The sequence below is a fragment of the Callionymus lyra genome, chromosome 3 (genome assembly GCF_982586985.1).
Source record: "Callionymus lyra chromosome 3, fCalLyr1.hap1.1, whole genome shotgun sequence".
Taxonomy (NCBI): domain Eukaryota; kingdom Metazoa; phylum Chordata; class Actinopteri; order Syngnathiformes; family Callionymidae; genus Callionymus; species Callionymus lyra.
The window spans coordinates 22,623,627-22,645,230 of record NC_141820.1 but is presented as its reverse complement, the minus strand read 5'-3'; the positions used below and the strand labels follow the sequence as shown (position 1 = coordinate 22,645,230).

At 39.1% G+C, this 21,604-nt stretch overlaps 2 protein-coding genes across 4 annotated transcripts; both read left to right on the top strand.

Annotated features, from left to right (window-relative positions):
• Positions 1-1,179: 1,179 nt before the first annotated feature.
• Positions 1,180-17,821, top strand: sfpq (splicing factor proline/glutamine-rich). 3 transcript variants are annotated; one of them, XM_087787088.1, is made up of 12 exons: positions 1,180-2,415; positions 2,971-3,159; positions 3,290-3,591; positions 3,680-3,775; positions 4,152-4,348; positions 4,457-4,541; positions 4,613-4,718; positions 4,853-4,901; positions 5,369-5,466; positions 17,367-17,415; positions 17,576-17,663; positions 17,724-17,821. In XM_087787088.1, the coding sequence occupies exons 1-10, from the start codon at positions 1,273-1,275 to the stop codon at positions 17,391-17,393; spliced, it is 2,292 nt and encodes a 763-aa protein (XP_087643214.1). In that variant the 5' UTR covers positions 1,180-1,272; the 3' UTR covers positions 17,394-17,415; positions 17,576-17,663; positions 17,724-17,821. The 3 variants fall into 3 exon arrangements, with proteins under 3 accessions (XP_087643214.1, XP_087643213.1, XP_087643215.1); XM_087787087.1 differs by having other exon boundaries at positions 9,341-17,415; XM_087787089.1 differs by lacking the exons at positions 5,369-5,466; positions 17,367-17,415; positions 17,576-17,663; positions 17,724-17,821 and having other exon boundaries at positions 4,457-4,549; positions 4,621-4,718; positions 4,853-4,887.
• Positions 17,822-18,588: 767 nt separating this feature from the next.
• On the top strand, positions 18,589-21,530 carry LOC148083884 (uncharacterized). The gene is made up of 2 exons (XM_087787090.1): positions 18,589-19,157; positions 20,514-21,530. The coding sequence occupies exons 1-2, from the start codon at positions 18,904-18,906 to the stop codon at positions 21,013-21,015; spliced, it is 756 nt and encodes a 251-aa protein (XP_087643216.1). The 5' UTR covers positions 18,589-18,903; the 3' UTR covers positions 21,016-21,530.
• The last annotated feature ends 74 nt before the right edge of the window (positions 21,531-21,604 follow it).

Below are 21,604 nucleotides of genomic sequence, written 5' to 3'. Positions count from 1 at the left end.
TACAGTGGCAACCTCGTCACTTTTTTTTTTTTTACCTAGGCAGGATTAAAAAAAACCTGAATTGTTGAGGTCAGGGGTCCCCAACCCTTTTTGCACCGTGGACCGGTTTAATGTGGGCATTATATTCATGGACTAACCTTCATATTAAAAACATTTTTCCAATAGTTTACAGGTTTCTTTTTGAGTTATCTTGACTGAAATTAGTGTGTTGTCACAGTCTGAAGTTACTTTAAAATACCATCTTTTTTCAAGTGATAATCAATAGAACTGAATTAATTTTCCTTTATTTGCATCCCAGTAATAAATGCCTCATGGACTGGGCTGGTTTAGAGAACAGAAATCTAAGATAAAAGCAGGAGAGATGATGGTTATATGTTTTTCAAAGGAGATAGATAGATAGATAGATAGATAGATAGATGGACGGATGGACTTTATTAATCCCTCTTGCAATCTTCTTCGGGATCTCCAAGATCAGACTTTAGTATATCAGAGAGCTAATGAAGAAAAGTTTGGAGATAAAGTAAGGGAGGCCTTTTGTCGCAAGATGTTGAAGATTGAAATACAAGGACAATGAAAGAGGAAGAAAACCATTGAGCCTCATGAATGTAGTAATTGGGGATATGACTTGGGAAGGATGATCAAGGTGGGAACTCCTGCATTTCACGTCTGAAAACAAAGGGGGTAAGCCTTGTGTATAAGATTATAAACAAGACTATACTTATTTTAACTTCCAGATGATGGCTATATACCCGTTAGAGATTCAGGAGATGCTTAAATATATGCATGTGCATATATCCTCAAAAACTCGCTAGAAAAAAGAACAGTTGAAAGTGGTAAAGATTTAACTCACGTATTTGACGACCATGTTTTTATTCTAACTTCTTGTCTGAGTGTCACGCTTCTGCCAGTGGGTAGCAGTAGTGCGTTTGGAAGACGGTTGAGCGACAAATAATCTAATACAGAATTACCACAATGGGCAGAAAAAATATAAATACTAATTTTTTACTAATGTCATTTTATTTTTAGTTTGTTACTTCCGTTTTGAAAGACGGGGACTAAGATAAAGTAAATACATACACAAAGGCGCAGGGCTGGATGGGAAATGCAGATATCCACCAATCAGCGATGAGAGCCCCTCCCTTCGTGAGAGAGTCGCTCCTTGCTCTTTTCCATCTTTAAAGCAGTCGCCATTTTGAGTCGTCGACACAGTCACGCTCAGTGCGTATGTGCAGCGTTTCAGCTCTTTTTTTAAAAAACATTTAAACCACAATCATGTCTCGATTTAACAACTTCGGCGGGATGGGGATGAATCATTTTCAACAACGCCGGGGAGGTGGACCTGGACCGATTCGCGGAGGTTTTTTCGGAAATCCCAACTTCAGGAATCATCCATTTCAGAACCAGAACCAGAACCAGAATCGCAGAGGAGGAAACAATAACTTCAACCGCGGAGGACAACAGGTCCAGCAGCCCAGACACCAGAAGCCGAACCAGGGTCCGCCGCAGCCGCCGACTCCAGGGCCGGCGCTGACGATGAAGGTCCCGGCGACGGAGCAGCCGAAGCCCGCGGAGAAGGACATCAAGTCCCCGGCAGCGACCCCAGCGAAAGTACCGACCACCCCGAGTCCACAAGCGGAGACCAACAAGAACCAGATACCAACACCGACAGGACCACCGCAAAGTAATCCCGGACCACAGCAAGTCCCAAAGCCTGCTACTCCACAGCAAGGCCCGAACACCACCCCACAGCAAGGCCCGAAAATCACCCCACAACAGGGACCAAAGCCGACTACTCCACAGCAAGGCCCCAAGACCACCCCACAACAGGCACCTAAGCCTGCTACTACTCCACAACAAGGCCCGAAAACAACCCCCCTGCAGGGCCCGAAAGCTACTCCCCAGCCAGGCCCTGCGACCACACCACAAAACGAGCAGAAGATCGCCCCACAACAAAGTCCAAAGACGATCCCACCAAACGCAGGACCACCACAGCAGAACCAGCGACCCGGTCCGCAACAGCAGAACCAGCGTCCTGGCCCACAACAGCAGAACCAGAGACCGATTCCTCCTCCGCAGCAGCAGAACCAGCGACCTGGTCCCCCGCAGCAACAGAACCAGAGACCCGGTCCCCCGCAGCAACAGAACCAGAGACCTGGTCCCCCGCAGCAACAGAACCAGCGACCTGGACCTCAGCACCAGAACCAGCGACCTGGACATCAGCAACAGAACCAACGTCCTGGCCCACAACAGCAGAACCAGCGTCCTGGTCCCCATCAACAGAACCAACGCAAAGGGCCGCAACACAACCAGAGACAGGGGAACCACCAGAACCAGAGGCCCGGTATGAAGGCTAACAACGAGCCGCCTAAACAGAACATTGACGCCAACAACGGGGGCGAAGGAGTCCAGAGCCAGGTGTGTGTTTTCTATTCAGACATGTTGGGAAACTGAGGAGCCTTTGTTCGTGGGCCGCCATCTTGTGTGAAAGAACTAGCTTAGGCGTGACGAAAGCGTCGCGTTTTGTCTGAAGCTACTATAATTCGAGTATTCGACATGTTATAACAACCGTTTAAAACGTCAGCAGTCACAACGGCCATTATTTTGTATTTAAAGATCTGCGAATGTAGGTCAGTGACTTGTTTTTTGCAGGTTGGGGGGATGGGCAGAATGGCCGGCTTTGTGTGTGTGACGTCGTCAAAGATGTTTCAGTGTTGCTTAGATTCGCTTATTTTTTACACAAATGTCTCCACTTAATACCCCCCTTTAAATACAACGATGCTGGTTCAAGTTTTTTATACGACCGTCGTGTTTAAAATTCAAATGAGTATTGTTAGTTAAGTATTCCTAATCCACTAGGCCGTTATTTGCCAGTTTTCTATTCATCCAAATGTATCATTTGTGAAGTGTGTGTGTGTGTGTGTGTGTGCAAGAAAAATAAACACGGTTTCTCTTTTTTAAAAACCGTTTCAGGGATTCAAAGCCACACTGTCCATGTTGCTGAAGCCTGGTGAGAAGCCCTACACTCAACGCTGCCGTCTGTTCATCGGAAGTTTGCCGAACGACATCACAGAGGAGGAGTTCAGGGATCTGTTCGTAAAGTACGGAGAACCCAGTGAAGTTTTTATCAACAAAGCGAAAGGCTTTGGATTCATTCGTTTGGTGAGTTAACAGTATATATTAGTTAAAGTGGTGCTGTTTTTAAAAAGCTGTCAAAATGTCATGATGCATATGAGAAATTGGAAGTTGAAGTTTTGTGCAAGGCTAAAACCAGCCTTTTATCATTCTGTAGGAGTCCCGGGCACTTGCAGAGATAGCGAAGGCTGAACTGGATGAAACACCAATGAAAGGAAGAACCCTGCGTGTTCGCTTTGCCTCCCACTCTGCTGCTCTGTCTGTGAAGAACCTTTCCCCGTTTGTTTCCAATGAACTCCTGGAAGAGGCGTTTTGCCAGTTTGGGTTAGTGGAGAGGGCCATCGTCATCGTAGACGAACGTGGGCGGTCCACTGGCAAAGGCATTGTTGAGTTTGCTTCTAAACCGGCTGCCAGAAAGGCTTTGGATCGGTGCAATGAAGGCATCTTGCTGCTTACCACGTAAGAAACGATTGTTAACTGATCACACATTATTTATAATGTATCGATACAATATGTTTAATTCTTATGATTGTTCTGCTTCTTTTAGGTCACCCAGACCAGTTGTTGTGGAGCCTCTTGATCAGTGTGATGATGATGATGGTCTGCCAGAGAAGCTGGTACAAAAGAATCCCAGATATCAGGCGTACGTTTTGAAATTTGTCTTTTTTATGGTGTCGTCTTTGCAAGTCCTATAGCAGCAACATGCTGTAGAATAAAGCCGCGACAGTGCTATGCTATTTTAGTTGCTGTGAGGAAAGAAATCTGTGTTTTACCATTTGAGATGAACAATGTAGCAGATGTTTCAAGATGAATAGCCTGGAGGTAATTCGTAAACGGTGACAGCTGGTAGAAAAGTCAACAGCGGTGGGGGGGGAGCAAAATGAAATAAGGCACTGACCCCCGACCTTAGTCAATGGCTCAATATAACTGAAGTTCCTAATTGACATTTCCAGAAGGAGATCTCCTGAGGGATTCATAAAGTCTGTCTAATCTAATGACATCTGTGTTCATGTTGACAGAGAACGGGACGAGCCCCCTCGTTTTGCGTGTCCAGGAACGTTTGAATTTGATTATTCCAAGCGATGGAAGTCTCTGGATGAAATGGAGAAACAGCAGAGGCAGCAGGTGGAGAAGAACATGCGTGAAGCTCGTGAGAAGCTGGAGAGCGAGATGGATGATGCCTATCATGTGCATCAGGCCAACATGCTCAGACAAGGTACAAAGAAAACCTTCCACACTTAATGCTCAGTGTTTATTTATCATTCAGTTAGGCTGTTTTGTAAATGTACAAGTTAAAAATTGTCTTGGATATTTGGCCTTGCAGACCTGCTTAGGCGACAGGAGGAGCTGCGACGCATGGAAGAGATTCACAGTCAAGAAATGCAGAAGAGAAAGGAGATGCAGATAAGGCAAGCTTGTCACCTGTGGCTGTTGTTTTCCCCCTTCATTGCGACTGTCATCATGACTATTCTGTGAACAGGCAAGAAGAAGAGCGCCGGAGGCGGGAAGAAGAGATGCTGCGCAAGAGGGAAATTGAAGAGCAAATGCGGGGTCAGCAGGGAGGCGGCTTCAGAAACTTTATGGATGTAAGTTGACGTGAATATAAACAGAATTCACTCCTGATTAATCACTATCTGGAATAAGTTTATTTACTTAATCCTTTTTTCAATTATATCTGGCTAATGAAAGTTGTCTCTTTTTTTTTTTTTTCCTGCTACAGATGGAGAGGGAGATGAGACTTAGCGGTGGCGGAAACATGAACATGGGTGGTGAGTATTTGATTAAATATTCTCTATTCTTAATGCCAGCCTGCATTTAGAGTATTTAAAATGTATCGTTAAAATATTTCACTTAAATTCTTGAACATGGCCTGTTTAGTCTATGCTCATAAGGGGTGTGCAAAAAAACGATTGGTTTAACGCTCATGATTCTCATGTGCTAAGATTAAGAATCGCTGTAAAAATCTGATTGACAGATGGCTTTTGTTTCACTTAAGGCTGAATTGTGGCGACATTTCTTTTTTATTACAGAATTACCATTAACACAACTGGTAATTCTTGCAACAACTTGATAAAGGTGGAAAAAGATCCTCAAACATGTCCATATGCCCTCATATCATGATCAGAATTTAGATCAGCAATCATTACGAATAAAATCGTATTGAAATTGTTTTTGAACCGAATTATAGCCCCAAAAATCATCTCTAATGCTCATGCTGTCTTTTATTGACTTGCAGATATGCCCTTTGGTGCCAATGGCCAGAAGTTTCCAATGGGTGGTCTTGGCTTCGAAGGCCAACAAGGAATGGGAGCCTCCTCTCCACTCGGCGACATGGTAATGCATCCCTCTTTTGGGAATTTTTTTCATTGACACGGCTCATGTTTGGCTTTAATTTAATTGGTAACTTCATCATAATAGGGTCATTTTTGACCTTGTGGAGTATTGTTACTCACTTGGGATGGCAAATGGTTTTTGTGCTCAAGTTTGTTTCCAAGGCAAGTTAATGGCTTGAGTCCCCTTCTGTTAAATTCAACAGCTCTTTGATATGAAGCCCATGACCCGTCTATCTGCACTAACTAGCAATCTTCTCATCCTAGCCCTTGTCTCGGAATGTTTTTGCAAGTCCTGTCCTCTGAGCTGGATAGGCACTTTTTCTGGAGCGTTGGCAATATGACATCCAACTTGTATTGTTGCTGAAGGGATCTGTATATTGATTCCGTTTTACCGTCTGAGTTTGTAATCTCTGTTGTAAAACATGACAAATATGACAAGTATATAATATTTGCTGTGTAGTGATCTATGATATCTTTGAATGACTTTTGTTCTTCTAGAACAAAACTTCACACCTACTTTTTCTATCTGTCTACAACTGTTAGTTTAGTGCAGGTTAATGGTGTCGGGCTTACAATCATTGATATAAAAAGTATATTATCAGTTGAAATGACTGAAGGGGACGGGCTAAGACTTGGTCTGACTTTGATGAAATATTCTTGTGGGTAATCTTGTTTTAGCAGTGGTTGTAGAAATATATGATGAGTACATTACTTATTGACTTATCAAAGATGTTTTTGCATCTTTTGGTCTGCTTATCAGCTTTTCTTTTGTCCTGTTCATCCAGTTCTTCTTGGTCACACATGCACAACTTTAGCATAAAGCACATAATCTGTCCCATATATTCATATTCGGTCCAATGACATGCCCTGTCATTTTTATTTGTCAAAGGTTTAATCATAAATCATTATTGTGCTTTGCCCATTTCCTCACGCAAAGGGGTCAAGTTGTGTCTCTTGTAAAGCACCAGCAAGACACGCACAACAATGTAGTGAAAACATTTTGGTAGACAGATTTAGGTCTACTTCAAATATAGTCTATTCAGTCACAATTGCTTATGTCTTATGTTTTATTTTCACAGTCTGCACCCAGTATGGGTGTAAGAATGTAACATTATATCCCAATATTTTTATATTGATACAGGGCTATTGTATATCTAAGGTATCAGGAATAAGTATTTGCACTGACGTCACACGACGGCTCCAGTGGTGGAGTGGCTCACAGCAGCAGTGTTCGGATCAAACGCGAAAGACAAAACAAAACAAAGTAGTTAACTTTGCTGTTGAGACGAGAGAAACGTTCAGTCGACTCATGAAAGTCAACGATAACTAATGTTCTTGTTGGTGTTAATTTTAAGTTATTTGCCTCGATCCAATAAATGGTTTATTGCTGGTTGAGTAAAGGCTAGCAGTGTCAGTAGATGCTATGCTAAATTTATTTATTTATTAATTTTTCTAAAAATAATAAATAAAATATATTTCAATTAAAATAAAATGTCTTTGCTGTATAAGCCGGAAAGTGTTTCTTTAAAATAAACAATATATGGTTGTTCCTACAATATCGCAATATATCGTATCGCCACACATTCTTGCCAATACACAGCCCCAGCACTCATCGTGTTGATACACAGATGAACACCCAACTTGGAAGTTTTGTGACAGGTGTCCAGTACACATGTAGGCTGCTTGCATTTGTGGAAATACTGAATATCTTTCACAAGCAGCTGTAGCTCCCCTTTAAATTAAGAAAGAAAATGTGGGATTGCAAAGCATTTTTACTTGCAATAGGTTTGGCTATGCTTATATTCATTATCCGGGACTACATTGTAAAAGCCATTATTTCAGTCAATGGGTTCAGTGATGTAAATAACTTAATATTTTGGTTTCCTTGTGTGCTTCAAACACAAAGGGCATTTTAAAGGGCTAAACTACTAGAACCAAACAAAAAGCCAAATAATATGTGGGTTGTTTGAACTGGTTGCTGGTGTTACCTATTACTTTTGGATGTGTACATTGACTTGCCTTTACCTTGACTCACTTTTGGACTTTCAACGTTGTTTGTCTTAATCTACATTTTAACAGTGTATGGAATTTTCAATGAATCCAGGACATGTAGGGATGTCACGATTTATTCCTTTATGAAGACGATATGCTAGTGATGGCAGTGATTACATGAATGTTGCGTAGAAATAGAACTTTTTTTTTTAACATTGTTTTGGCAATCCAATGCAGCTGTTGGGTCAATGTAAAGCAAATGCAGTTACCCCATTACATATAATGCTAATAATTATCCAGCCAAGGTAGATAGATACTTTATTCATCCCCGAAGGAGAAATTATTTCCCATAATATGTATATTATATATATGTAATATCCTATTTCTGTAGCGTCTTAGCTAAGACTTCTTGATGGTAAAAAGGTAGTTATTTTTGTAAAATATGAGTCCTTTTGTAAGTGAAAGTGCTGTATATTTGACCGGGGGTTCAGGCTAGTTTAGATAAACAACATGCTTTAGGGACAAGTTGTATTGTTTTGCACCACTTTGTCTGGATTTAAAATGCCATAACGGCAATAAGGATGCAAGTTTTTTGCATGAGAAAAATCTGTTTTTGTGAATCGTATTCAAACAATTTTGTTTGACGGGCTGGGTTATATGTATAAAAGTATAAATCTGTGTTTGCTTTACAGCGACTGTCGGTGGCAGTGTTATTGCAATATTTATGTATTGACGAATCGTGATGTCCCTTTGTCTGATAACCAAATACTTTTTTCAGAGAACGAACGGCTGTTTTGTTGCTTCACTGGGTGTCAAATTTTCACAATTTCCTGTACTTCTGTCAAAGTAAAACAGAAATATCTCAACATTAGCAAGTTGGTAACTAGCATTGTCCAACAAATGGGGGTGGGAATGGCTAATGTTCTACATTAAAAATATATATATATATAGTTGTTCTCACCTTTGTAATTATTAAATGCATACTGTATATTGTTAGTCAGTAGGTTCTATATTGGCTATTTATTTTATTTGAAGACATAATTTATATGGTTAAGTTTTATCTGAGAATTAAGCTTAATTCCATTATTTAGAATTAATTTAGTGTTTACTGTTTATTTACTGTCATGTAGTTTGACACATGAATAACCTTGTAAAATTAAAATGATTTGCTCGGATATAATGTTGATGCCTCTATCACCTTTTTAAAAAATCCACTATCTGTCAAAAAATATCCTTTAAGTATTCCGGCAGCCATTCTTTCAGTTAACTATTTATTTATTTTACTCATGATATTTTAAATGCTGAATTTATTGCCATTTAATTGCAATCAATTACCAATTAGTGAAATGAATGTGTCACCACATTGATGGAGGCGTTTGTTGTACTGTATTTTATGTAAACCACAGTACAAAAAAATATATATATATATAATTGTTTTCCTACCACTACTAGTATCTTCTTAAAGGCAGAACAATAGTCATACATTGTTCACCCATAATTTCTCACCATCAACTCAATCAGCACTTTCCAAAGGCCTGCTTGATCTTATTAAAACAGTCCAATTGCAGAATTTAGAAAGACCTAGATTAGATGTAAACGGACAATATAAATGGAATGCATGGAGATCACTATTAGCTATGCACTCACTAACGAAACCATCACCCTCTTCTTCCTTTTCCGTATGTTACCTGTGGCACCTGCGGACCTTCATTTTGGAAACGAACTCCTTCGGATGTGACTCCTGCTGGTTGTTGTAATTCTGCTGCGTATACAATTATACATTTCACCCTATATGGACACGAACTTGGTACTTGTGCGATTCCTCAAATGCACAATACTCCACCCAACAACCCACCTGCCTCACTGTTGCATTCACCCTACAGCGCAATGAGCGCTTTAGTCAAGGTGGTCCAAGGGGGATGGGACCTGGTAACAATAACTTTGGAAGAGTCCGTGAGGAGTTTGATGGGCCTGCAAAGAAACCACGTTTTTAGATATGAAGGTCTTTGCAGTAACATTTGTTTGAGTATTGGTGATATGTTGAGTCACATTGTGATATATAAAATATGAAATGTTACTCTAGACTACCATTTTGTCCATTTTTGAAAACTGATTTTTATTTTGTACTGGCAGTAGAGCTAAACCTCTCGACTGCATTAGTTCCCTTTATCCCTTGTATAATTTTATTTTCTAGATGTGCTCTGTGAGTCGTCATTGTTGTAACACACTTTCCTTAAGCATTCAGTGGCTGTGTTTTTTTTCGCCAGACATTTTCATTCGAAGCATGTGGAATAAAAATAAATGTGTTCAATTCGAACAAATCTTTCTATAATCATTGGTTATTATAGGTTGAAAGCCGGTTAAATGGTATAACAAAGTTGAAGCTTGATGTACGACTACACATCAATGTGCAGTATGACCCAAATAATTATGACCATCTTTTTCAATGCATACACATAAGTCAAAAATGGTCTCGATTTTAGGCGATTACAAGCTGACTTATAATTGTATCTTATGTCCTTGAAACAATTCAAATGCAAGGATGGGTTATCCCAACAATTGTGATGTTGCTTGGCCAACAGATTTTTACACATTAACACACTTGTGAACATGATCAACATTTTGGTCAGTGTCTTACTTTGGGGCACGTTGACAAAACGGCATCTTGCATCTTGCAGTATTGAATCAGCTCGCGAAGCCACTTGGTAAAATGGTACTTTTTTTTTTTTTTCTTTAAGTGCGTCATTGACAAATTATTCGCTGGGGCCTCACTTGGTTGGCCAAGCGTCCGTCAAAGTTTGAGTTGTCTACAGTATTAACTCTCACAAGTCACATCCATTGAATGGGTTTTTACAACAGGTATTAACCTAAGATCTTTGTGCTTTAACCATTAAGGGGCCCTTTAACCTAGATGTTGCCATCAAAGTGGTACATCCATTGATCTATGTGGAATACCAGAGTTTTAGGCAGATGCATAAAATTGATTTTCTGGGTGCCCACCCGTTTCTATGTATAATCTTTATCCTTTTTTTTGTACCTTTATGTGTTCAAACGTCTGGATTCTGAACTCTGCTGATACAGGCCTTTTTTTTGTTGCATATTTTACAAGCACCTGTACTTCAGTTATCACTTGGCCCACAAAATTACATCAGAAAACCCCATTCTCAGTTAATAGCCATCATTTTAAGCTAAAAATCTATTGTGTGGCAAACAATATTTGTCAATGTAAAAAAAACTTGAATGTTATGTTCATGTATCAGATATTTCAAATTGGCGTTGGGTTATCGATATTTTTAATTAATTTCACATAGCCATAGGAACACCCAATACCTTTGGTCTTCAGTCATAGTAAGTAAGTAATTCTTATTTGTATAGCGCTTTCTAGACCAGGGTAGTGGGTACATTAGCTGTGAATCAGTCCTTTCTGGACAAACTCACTGACAGTGACATTCATCTGACAAGCCAAATAAAAATATTTGAATGACTGCAGATGTTTGACCCACTGCCCATAATAAGTCTTTGGTGGTCAGAGCAGATGTAGAGACCAGAAACCTGCCCCGTGGGTCCAGAATTCAGGTAGTTTTAACATGTCGTCCGTGGTTGTATTGATTGTATGGTATTTCTTCTGGACCTCTATTCATTTTTATACTGTGCACCCAGAGATTTTCTGGTGCACCCAAACTTATCTGCATCAGTGAACCACATCCAACCTCGTGTACTGCAAACCCAGATCTTCCTCATTGTCATTCTCTGATTTGAGGACATTTGGGAGATTTTTTTTTTTTTTTTTTTTCTCGAAAAACCTTATACTGATACTTCGCAGTAATGCATGGTGGTGTGAACACTGAAGTCATACTTTGTATTCATTGGATAATCTTTGAAACCATGTGCTCCTGTATACGTTCTTATGGAGTTTTTAAATCCATTTTTTCAACCATCAGTTGACTGGAAGTTGGAGATGGGCTAATTCCTTAAGTGCAAGTCTACTGCTTAATAGATCGATTTTTGTTTTTTTCCAATATATAATACATTTGATAAAAGATAAATCATTAAAATGACTTTCTACAGCCCTTGTAAATCAAGCTTGGAACTTCTTTTTTTTTTCATTGCCCCTTTTTTTTTATCAACCATATCCAATTGATCTCTTCCCGAACCCATAAAGAATTGGGTGCTTTTGACCTGACATGTCAGAACAACTACAGTAAGTACTCTCCATTTCACCATTGGCAATTTATGCTCTATTGTGAATGTGGGAACAAAATGTCTTTTCATCGATAGAAACTTTAAAATAATATATTTAGGATCCTAACTCAGTACGTGTCAGTTGTTGAGCCTGAAACGTTATTAATTAAAGTGTTGTGGAATTCCATGACTCCAAGGAGTGTTTAAATCTTAACTAAAAAATGTAGTTTTAAACGCAAAAATGGATAATTGTACCCTTTGCATATATTCTGTCTGAACTTTAGTTGTATAGAATACTTTCTAAAAAAATAATTGATCCAAATAAAAAAAATCAAGTCCAAAATTATTTTTAGTTGCAAAAAAAACAGTAGAAATCTATTCTCTATTTTACTTTATGCTTGTCGCCCTTTTAAGGCTCAAATAAGTTAATATCTTGAGTCTTCTTGTTCCCACTGGGAGATGACCCTTTTTAACCGTTCTTTGTGTTTTGTGTGCTGTACCTTTTCTTTTGACAGGTTAATCCGGATATCAGGCAGTTGTACACATTTTTCACTAAATTAACCTATTCAGTTTTTTTCTATATTAAAAAGACTCCAATTTGATAATTTTTTTTATACAGTTTTTCTTTTGTGGCAATTGTATCTATAATAATCAAAACATGATCCTTTGCTTTTTTTCTAGTTAGCTCCATCTTTAATTTTACATGTTGATATAAAAATATCAAGTTATCGTAAAAGTTTATTCGTTTTTAAATGCCCTTTTCACAAATTGAATGTCTTGCCTAATATAGGTTTAAAGCATCAGCTGGTTGGCCTAAGAAATATATTAATAGCAGTTGTTTGTTGGTATGTGAAGTACCATCTTCTTTTCTTTTTTTTTTACCAATTTTATCTCCTGAAATAATGAAAGATTTCCTTTTTTATAGTTCAGACTCAAGATCATGTTGAAGATATACTTGGGCATTAGTTTTAGTTGTTGCAAACAAACGGTGACCTAATGGTCAGATAAGGCTTTGCCAATTAAGTTCAATTATGTCTTCTTATAAAACTTGAAGAAAAAATATCTAATTGGCAAAACTGGTGCTTTATTGGTTACATATACTGTAAATGTAGTTCATATCACATCAGCAAATCTCTCTCGAAATATCCTCTTGGCCATCTTGTGCATAACCAAATCCAAGTTTAACCTTGGACAATCTGCAATGTTTTCTCTGTGTGTTGGTGTTGTGTGCAATTTCTTTTCTTTAACAGGTTTGATCGCCTATAAAGTTGGACTATGAGAAGGAACTTACCAAACCAAGAAAGTCAAAGTCGCTGGTAAAAATCAGCAGCTTAAGTCTTAAGGAACATCTGACTATAGTTGTTGGATTGGTCCTCAACGTTGCAGTGCAATTTGGAAGCCGATTGTCATTTGTGTTTTCTGGTTAGATTGGAAAAAATATTGACAAGGAATTCTGCAATCTTTTCAAATGCTACATTAATTGGTTAAGTAGTGAAACCTAAAGTCTTTTGATGGGTTTTTGCAAACTAAAATGGATGCATTTGTTTAAAAATATATTTAACATTGTGATCAGGTGCAAAGGAAACTTTATTGAAAAATGATTTCACCCAAAGTGTATGTACGTATTCTCTATCTCTGGGAACACCACTTGCTGACAGACATGAGCAATTCCCTTTTTTTGCAACATTTATTTATTTATCCTTGGTATACTTAGACCCACTTTATAAAGGCGTTTTTGGGGGGTGGCATTAAATACAGTTCATGCTTGTTGTGAGGGTCAGTCGAGCAAAAAGACAAACGCAAGCCTATGTATTGTGTGGGACAAATTAAAGTCTAACTTTTTTGTTAGTCTCAATATCTTAAATATACATTCTAGAACTAAGCTAAAATGATAGGTTTGTTGTACATTATTTCCTTTTAAATGTTAATAAAGTTTATCCATTTATCATGGATAGTGGAAAAAAACGTGGAAAAATATTATAATAGAACCTGATTTAATGATGTTTATATTCATTTTGAGGGACTTTGAAGGGACTTAAAATGTAGTTAAAGTTGATTAATTTCAATCTTTATTGGCCAAATGTTTTGTTTCAAAGTGAAGTGGAACCATTTCTTCCAGAAAAAGAAACTATGATTAGCTTTAAAAAGAAAAAAAGAAAGCAAAAAAGCTTCTTACAGTTCTATAGAAATTTAGTTTGTGGTCAAAGAAATGGACTTATTTGAAAAGGTGCTTCTCACTGCATGCTTCTTGAAATATGTGGATCCATGAAGTGCAGCACGACAATCTTTGGGAAAATCCCCAATTTGTCATTACAGCTGCTCCTTCCATCTTAGTTTTGCTTTTGTTGCTGCCATATATTGTTTACTGGCATGCGATGAATACTGCAGACTCTCCTAATGATCTGCTTTTTGATGAAGCCCAGATGAATGAAGGCCTACTACACATGTCCACTTATTCAATAAATAACTTCCCATATGGTCCCAGGTGTATAGTCCTTTGGCAAATCTGAAGCTTCACTGTTTTCAAGTCAGCCTTTGGACAATAATATAACGGCAACATATACCTAAGAGATGACTTCTATCTATCCTCATCCAAGACTTAGTTTTGGCGTACCTCGTAATTGAGGCTCATCTAGTGTCTGGAGTGGTGGTGTGTGTTTCAACTGTGTGAGTGGGGTTACAGTGTAAGGACTTATAGCTGCTGTCAGCCAGCTTGTCAAAGACAGGCTGCCCAGGTCCACTGTTGAGGCTCTTCCCTGCTTGGGGTTACATTGAGGATGAGTAGTTCTGCAGAAGTCAGTGGACAGTAAAGCCTGGACTTGTTGGCACTTCAGCCAGAGGTATGCTTACACAGACCTACCGAACACACGAGGTAAGTGGCTCATCCATGTTTACATCCGATTCTGCTATTGAACTTTTCTCCTTGTCCCCACTCATGTCATGTCACTGAGTGACATTTCCAGGGCTTCTGGCATCACACTCATGAAGAATGGTCTCACAGTGCACCCCTTTGTTCTCTACCTTCTGTGTGCGTGTGTAAACAAAAATAACCGGTGCCGTGTTTTATAGTACTTTTTGTGTGTTTGTGTACAAACGTACCAGTGTGTTTTTAGATGTCCGAGTAAGTGGTGACTACATATGAATGCGACCATGGCAACATCTTTTCTTCCATCTATGGCTGGTTTTCTTTGAGGCTCCGCACTGGAGTTTGTTCTTTGTCTGAAGAGTCTTGTGCAAAGCAACACAACCAAAATGTTTTTGTGCCTTTTCAACTCCCACAAGTGTTGACCATCCTTTACGTTCTTTTACCGGATACTCCTTAATAGATCATTTTGTTAGCTCTTCTTAACAAACCCTAGGTGCTTTTAAAACGACATTCATTTAAGTAAGTAATTTTTATTTATATAGCGCTTTTCCAAACCAGGGTCACAAAGCGCTTAAACAATTTTCAATAAAGTATATACTTTAAAGATCAAGATAAAACTGATGACACAACAGGAGTTCCAAAAAATCAAGGAAAAGCCTGAACAAATAAGAATGTCTTAAGATGTTCTTAAAGGAGTCAGTAGATCCATCAAGCGCAAAGAGAGAGGAAGATTGTTCCAAAGTTTAGGAGCAACAGCCTAAAAAGATTTCTCTCCTCATCAGTAGATTCTGATCCACAGACCTCAGAGCCCGAGCTGGGGTGTAAGGCTGGATCAGATCACTGATGTAAGGAGGAGCCTGACCATGAATAGATCTGAAAGTAAGAACCAGAATTTTAAAGTTGATCCTGAAAGAAACTGGAAGCCAGTGCAGAGTTTTAAGGATCGGAGAAATGTGAGTTCTTCTACTAGAGCAGCTCAGAATTCTCGCTTCAGAGATTTGTATCAACTGCAGGCGAGACGGCTCCTTCTTAAGACATGAAAATAAACTGTTGCAATATGTTCTTAAAGAATTGACTAGAAGGAAAGCATGTACTATGTACGTCCTTGGTTTATTAAAAAATAATCCATTAATCTCTTCTCTGCAACCTCTGCTTGCATTAGCATCAGGTATCTAATTAAATATAATGGGTAACATTGATAACATTTATTTTCTTTGATATTCTGTGCTTTGCATTTCACAAACGACTCCTTTCTCATTGTGTGGTAACATCATACTGATCTGCTGGAACGAATTTATTTGTAAAGAACTTCCATGTCTCTACGCTTTCTAGAAAAGATTTGTCGTATCTTTTTTAATATAAATCACAAGTTCAGGTTCTCATTTGAAGGATTTAATAAAAGGGGGAACTCGCTAGCTAGTATTTACCAAAGAAATTCAGGTTCACTTTTTGTTTGTGTGGCTTGTTCTACTTTAGGTGTAAATCTGGGTTCACCAGTGCAGAAACTTTTGGGAAGAAAATGTTTCTCCCCAGACCTCGTACAATCCTCAAACACTAAGTTTCAGTGAATCTCACTTGAAAATGGGTTTAAAGCGTTCTTAAGTTTATCTTCATTACCAATGCTATTACTTCCTGCCTTGTCTAAAGAAGGTTAACAGTGTAGCAGTGTTGATTTAGCCAAATAAGTCGACATCATCACAGTCTGGACGCTTGTTTCTACACATTGTATAACATGTAATTGCGTACATTTCTTTGGACAGAACTATTGCTGCTGATCCAATTAACTGATACAAAGGTACTGATTTACCCTGTCTTGTATGAACATAATATCAGTTCAGTTTGATGAGTTATTAGCCTTTACTTCCTCATAGGTTTTAAGCACCATTAACATCAACCTCCTTTTTAATTACATTCACATGTTCACACACCTCCACATTAAGAATTGTGTAACAATGGGGATTCCCAGACCTCAGTCGGAAAATCTCTAGCAGGTGAAAGATCTTATTAAATCCACTCGAGCAGTTTCGTTATTAAAAAAAAGAATATGTCTGCTTTACCTGTATACAAATTGGTATTTGTTATCTTTGACCAAAGAATACCTGGAGTTGTGGAAATAACATTTTTCACAAATGCCTAACAGAAAAAAGAACCTTCAGTATTTAATGAAACAAACCATGGGGGAGGTTTTCTTTTCTTTTTCTTCTCCGAGTTGCTCTATATATGTACCCAGAATGTCTCATCTGTACTCAGCAAATATCCAAGGCTGTATAGACATACTTTGCTTGCTGTATCCAGAGTTGTCTTGTATCATTGAAAAGACCCTGCAGCTCTTGGGCTTCAGACGACCTCCGTAAGTGGCATTGCTGATGAGCTGCTGCAAGGAATTGAGCCCCAGAGGCTACCGTAGTACATATTATTTGCACTGTGAGCCATTTTCTTTCATCCAAATTGGACAAACTGTCTTTTTCTCTGAGTGTGATGTCAGAAGTTCCCACACAGATCGCTGTACCTCCACTAGAAGAGCTGGAAGACCAAATCTGCAATTCAATAGGTCAACATCCGTACAAGGAGTGTTACCTTGTTAGGGTGTCCCAAGTGCGCTTTCGTAACAGAACCCCCTAGAAACATTGTAAGTTTTAAATATGTGAATTTGTTTTGTTCTGTTTTGTTTAGACGGGTCTCCTGGACTGGTCTTGAAATCCTCACTCAACTCAAAAACACATTTGTACTGACTGACATACATACTTCTTACTGCATGTGCATTTCATAACTTTAGATGTCAATTTCCACTTTCAAAACTAAACACCCAAAATAGAGCAGGTTGGTCTTCAGGTGTTCATCGTCTGTCTCTCTTGTCACAGGAACCTGGTCCAGTCGATGGAGGTTGATCTTTGACCAGTTTCAACAAAGGTGAGAAACGGTTTTTCTCGACTTTAATCAATTGGTTTCGCATAATTTTTTGCCAGTCAGTGGGTTAATCTCTTATAAAATCTTCTTTCAATGTGCGATAACCTTCCAAAGGCTTTTACTAATTATATATGTGTTTAAGTGATATTTGATCTTTTTCCAGAATTTACTTGAAGAATATCTGAGGAAGTCTCCTGAGTGGAAGAAGCCATGCCAAGAAGGACCTCCTACAGCAGAGAAGCCAAAGCGCCGTTAGTCTTATAATCACATCATTTTTTTGGGTCTTTTTCTTAACGTATGTTTCTTTTCAGGAGATGGCTGACAGCCCATGGGAGATGGGCTTGGACATGAGGAACATTTCAAGTTTTTTTTTCACGCACACTTTTTGAAATAAACTTGAATAACAAACTGTTTTTGTTGGTTTTAATAATGCTAATGAATACGATCAGTCATTCTTCCGTTTGTCCGACAATATCAAGACGAACTCTGTTCTGATCTTGAGGTGTTTGTCGTGCCTCTGAAGTTGGAACAGTTGACCAAACCGCTTACTCTCCATCTACTTCTCTGGGACAGTAAAATGCCACAAATATCCCATAGTGGCTTCAGTGGAGTCATACGATCCAATATTTCCAGAGTCATGCTTTTATTTCTCTTCTAAAAGAGGCCATCTTGGCGAGCGGTTATCTAGACGGTGAGGTTTACGGCATAGGTGTCGCTTCACAAGGCTTCTGTTCAGACCTGCAGCAATTACAGGTGCAAGGTTTCCTGTGGACTCGCATGTTGTCTGGGTCAACTGTCGCCTCTGGAAGAAGTCCAAGCTGAGGGGAGGAGCAGGAGCTGCAGCCTAAAAGCTTCATTGCCAGTCGGATCTCATTTGTGGCAACATTCCAAATGAATACATCGCCTTAAGAAGTCATCTGTTGGCTAATGACAACCTAGTTCCTATAATGGAACCTATAAAGGTATATCAGTAAAACATATTGTAGGGTCTTCTGTTGTAAAAATCACAAAATTCCAATGAAAATGATAGAGCTATAATCTGGTTATTTAAAAATATGTTTTAAATGAATTAATACAAGATATTATTTGCTTAAGATTAAAGGGTTGTGTGTAAAGATATTCATAATAAATGTTAAAATATATGACTGTTTTAAGGTGGAAGATGACTGACCAGAAATCTACAATATATATTCGATTTTGAGTATTTGTAGTTTATCTGAAGCTGTTCCATCATGTATATGAAAAAAAATAGTGCATAGAAGTCTGTCAATGATACATCTCTTCAATCTTTATATCCTAATGCAACATTTTAAAAATAATAAATGGTAAAAGTGCAGTCTGTCCAAAACCAACGGTTCATTTCCAACTGTAATCAGATCTAGTTATTAAGGACGGGGAGGAAGTGGGAGGTGTCCACCTGACCAGCTCCAACCATGAATGATTCATGATCGCTGAAGCTTCCCTCACACCAGGAGGTCCAGCCCCGAGGACATGCTGCCTGGTCATCGTCCAAGTAGAGCACGGTCAACTGTGTTTTCCTCTTCTCCCAGTGGGACGAGCGTATTCATGAGGGGCGCTGGAGGAAACGCACCACGGGCAGCTGTGATGGGGTCCAGTCTCGGCCGACCCAAATTTCAGAGATTCAGGACTCTGAATCGACCGTCAGCAGAGGCGAACATCACGAGTCCCCTCAAGCTGCCGGCTCTGGTAGTCACAGGACATTGCAGTGGCTCAGACCCTTCCAGGTAAATAGATCCTCCACCATCACTCCTGACATAATGCCAGATGCTCCACTTATTTTTCCTCAGTTCCATTAATGCCCTAGAAAAGTTATTTTATAGGTTTTGTTTCCTTAAAACTCCAATCCCTTTCAAATCTGATAATAACTACCAATTATGCATACATAAAAAATAAATAATGCTATATTCAAATTATGCAAAGTGTTGCATTTTAGCTATTGATATTTAGGGAAATAAAAGTGGGAGGTGAATTTTTTAAGTGTTTTAAGTGATCCTCTGCCTTTATTTATCTGGCCCTTGAATGTAGAAATGTTCCTGTTCTGAGGTCAAAACTTTCAGTTAATTCAGTTGATTTATGTTTTATATTTTCATTATTAGCTATTTTCTCTGTGTTTATTTATGGAAAAAAGCTATTTACGTTTATATTAATAAAATACATTTTCAAGTTCATGTTTGTATTTTTTCCTCATTAAAAATGTTTTAATACTTGTTTTCCCACATTATCCGATTTATATTGACAATAATTCAATAAAAATAAAGCTTTATTGACTTGTTCCTAGAACAGTAAAAACGCCTCCACATAATCCGAATCCAGGTCCAGAAAACACTGACATTTGTTATTCCAGACACACTCCAGTGTCACCTGTAAAATGTGGACGTTCATGTTACAGTGTTACGTCACTTATCCTAGTTCTGTCAGTGTTTAGTACAAACCACAGCTGCTGGGTGTCATCTAAATCAGGGGTGTGGATGTCGACCCCGGGGGCTGGAGGCTTCACGTGGGGCTTGAAATCGGAGAAAGACTCTCGCGTGAACACTGTCACTCTTGTCCACTTTGTGGTCACTCAGGATTTCAAAGAGAGATAAATAAGTGATGAGGAGGACTTTTTGATCACCTGTCAGATGTCGAAGCGGATTACTGGTTCTGGTATCTCATTAGAAGACTTCCTTTTGTTGCCGGAGCCCGGTTTCTCCCGGTAGCTCTCACTTTTGAGCCTCCTGAACTTCTAATAACTTCTTATAACTGTGCAAATGCACCAAATTAGATTGTAAGTAAGTAAGTAATTTTTATTTGTATAGTGCTTTTCCAGACCAGGGTCACAAAGCGCTTAAACAATCCAAACAATATTCAATAAATTATAAACTTTAAAGGTCAAGATAAAACTGATAACACAACAGGAGTTCCAGAAAATCAAAGAAAAGCCTGAACAAATAAAAATGTCTTCAGATGTTTCTTGAAGGAGTCAGTAGATCCATCAAGCGCAAAGAGAGAGGAAGATCATTCCAAAGCTTGTGTGGTATTTAGGGCCAAAACATGAGTCATGAAATACTAGAAAACAATGTTTGTGTTTCTTTTCCCAGCCTCACTGAGCCATCTTCACCCCCTAAATCTGAGAGAGGCACATGTGGAGAATGGTCCACCAACCATCCTACTAATGTTCCTTATAAAAGATCCGTTCCTGCTCCGAAGCCCCATCGCTCCAACGCCCTCGTACCAAAACCTCCGGTGCATCCCTATCACCACGCCCAAATATGGTCTTCCTTCAAGCCCCTCCACAAAACCACCGTGTCAAACTTCAGACCGAGACCATGGAGACATCAGTCCAACGTGTCGGACGTCCGCTCCGGGATCACAAAGGGTGACCTCCGACCTTTAAAGACGCGTGTCCCTAGTTTCTCACCTCCAGCGGTGGCCCTGTCGGTCATAGGGAAGCCGTGTCGCATCAGCCGTGGACCGTACCCCAGAGGTGCTGCCAAACCACAGCTGCATGTGTTCCTGCCGGGCGGGGGGAAGACTGAGGACGGGGACAGTGAGTCTGTGGACGAAGGATTCATGGATGAGATGGATCTCAAGAAGGTGTGAAAGTGAACATGGATGATTTTTTTTAATAAGCCCAGAATACTTAATATGACTTCACAAGATTGCTTGAACGTCTAAATATATGATCTCTGGGGTTAGTTTTTATGATCAAATATAAGGTTCAGGAGACAAATGCACAAGTGCTTCAGATACACATGGTTGGCTTAGAATCCAATGGTGTTGCTCACAAAGTAGACATGTTTGTTAGTTGCTTATCATGTTGTCATCTGGAAAACTTTTGAATCAGAATCAGACACGTTCATTGCCAGTGTTGTAAACACAACCTAGGAATTGTTTGTGGTGTGACTACAGAATAGACTAATGAAACAAGATAAACCCTCAAAATAATCCATAGAAAAACAGAACCGAGCACCAAGGCGACCGTTGTACGGCGCCTAGTTACTGACAATTAAGTTCAATAAATGTTGCATTTACCAGCCCTGTGACTTGGAATGTGTTGAATATGTGTCGCCTCTTGATTAAGTGAATAAAACGTATTAACCACCAAGAAATCCTGTAGAAACAATGTTCCACAAAAATAAAAAACCCCAAACGGTTTGAACCTGTTTTCTTCTACCTTTTCCAGATCATA